The 860-nt window shown below is 32.2% G+C and overlaps 1 protein-coding gene across 1 annotated transcript in view; it reads right to left on the bottom strand.

Moving 5' to 3' along the window:
- Positions 1–196, bottom strand: part of LOTGIDRAFT_176370 (hypothetical protein) — a gene marked incomplete at both ends in the record, with an annotated part of 1,427 nt that extends 1,231 nt beyond the window's left edge. The window contains one exon of the mRNA XM_009047367.1: positions 148–196. Within this exon, the coding sequence (XP_009045615.1) occupies positions 148–196 (49 nt within the window). The remainder of the gene's footprint in view (positions 1–147) is intronic.
- Positions 197–860: the final 664 nt, after the last annotated feature.

Below are 860 nucleotides of genomic sequence, written 5' to 3'. Positions count from 1 at the left end.
ATAGTATTTCACATTGGACCTCTAAGATTCGGTTTATTAGTATTTATACATTAACACAATGAATAATTGAAGCTATAATGAATAAATTATGATTATACAACATATGATTATATGTACTATATGATTATAATAAGATATATAACATACCTAATATTGTTTGAGTTAATATTCCTATCAGTAACACAACTATCGCCATTTTAGTTTAAGATTATAATATATTTGATATAAGTTATACAATCTATATTACTTTCTCATTCATATACAGGGGTGGAAGTTTAAAAAGAAAAGAAAAACAAGTATTCTATTACGGAAATGACTTTCACATGTAAATAAATCGGTTGTATAGTCAATGACTTACCAGTGGTATTGAACCATGACTATTCGCTATACCATTTTAGCTAGATCGAGTGAAGTTTATTTCATTAGCATCGTTATAATATTATACAATAACTGTCGATTACGTTTATACATAAAACATGAGACATTTATTTTTTACTTAACGTTTACTGAACTAATATAGGACTTGATATTTGCTAACCAAAATCCAAGGGTGACTTCGATTGGAGCCCGGGTTAGACACAACCGAACTTTAATATTTTGTAGAGTTGAGACTCGTGTGACGTAATATTTAACTTGGTTAGAAGCTCGGGTTCAACACTCACTATTTGGAGAGTCAAACACGAGTTAACATGGTAGCATGGAATGTCTATATATGGTCAAAAGTCCCGCCATATTGCCTTAACTCGATAAAATTCGATTGCGACCCTCACTCGGCTTGCTCGCTGAAGATAATTACGTCATTTCTCCACAAACTCTAGCTCGACCACAGAGGTTCAATCGAAGTCACCCCAACTTACCAA

The sequence above is a fragment of the Lottia gigantea genome (genome assembly GCF_000327385.1).
Source record: "Lottia gigantea unplaced genomic scaffold LOTGIsca_1106, whole genome shotgun sequence".
Lineage (NCBI taxonomy): Eukaryota > Metazoa > Mollusca > Gastropoda > Lottiidae > Lottia > Lottia gigantea.
Note: the sequence above shows the minus strand (reverse complement) of the source record. Positions and strands in the feature narration are given on the sequence as shown.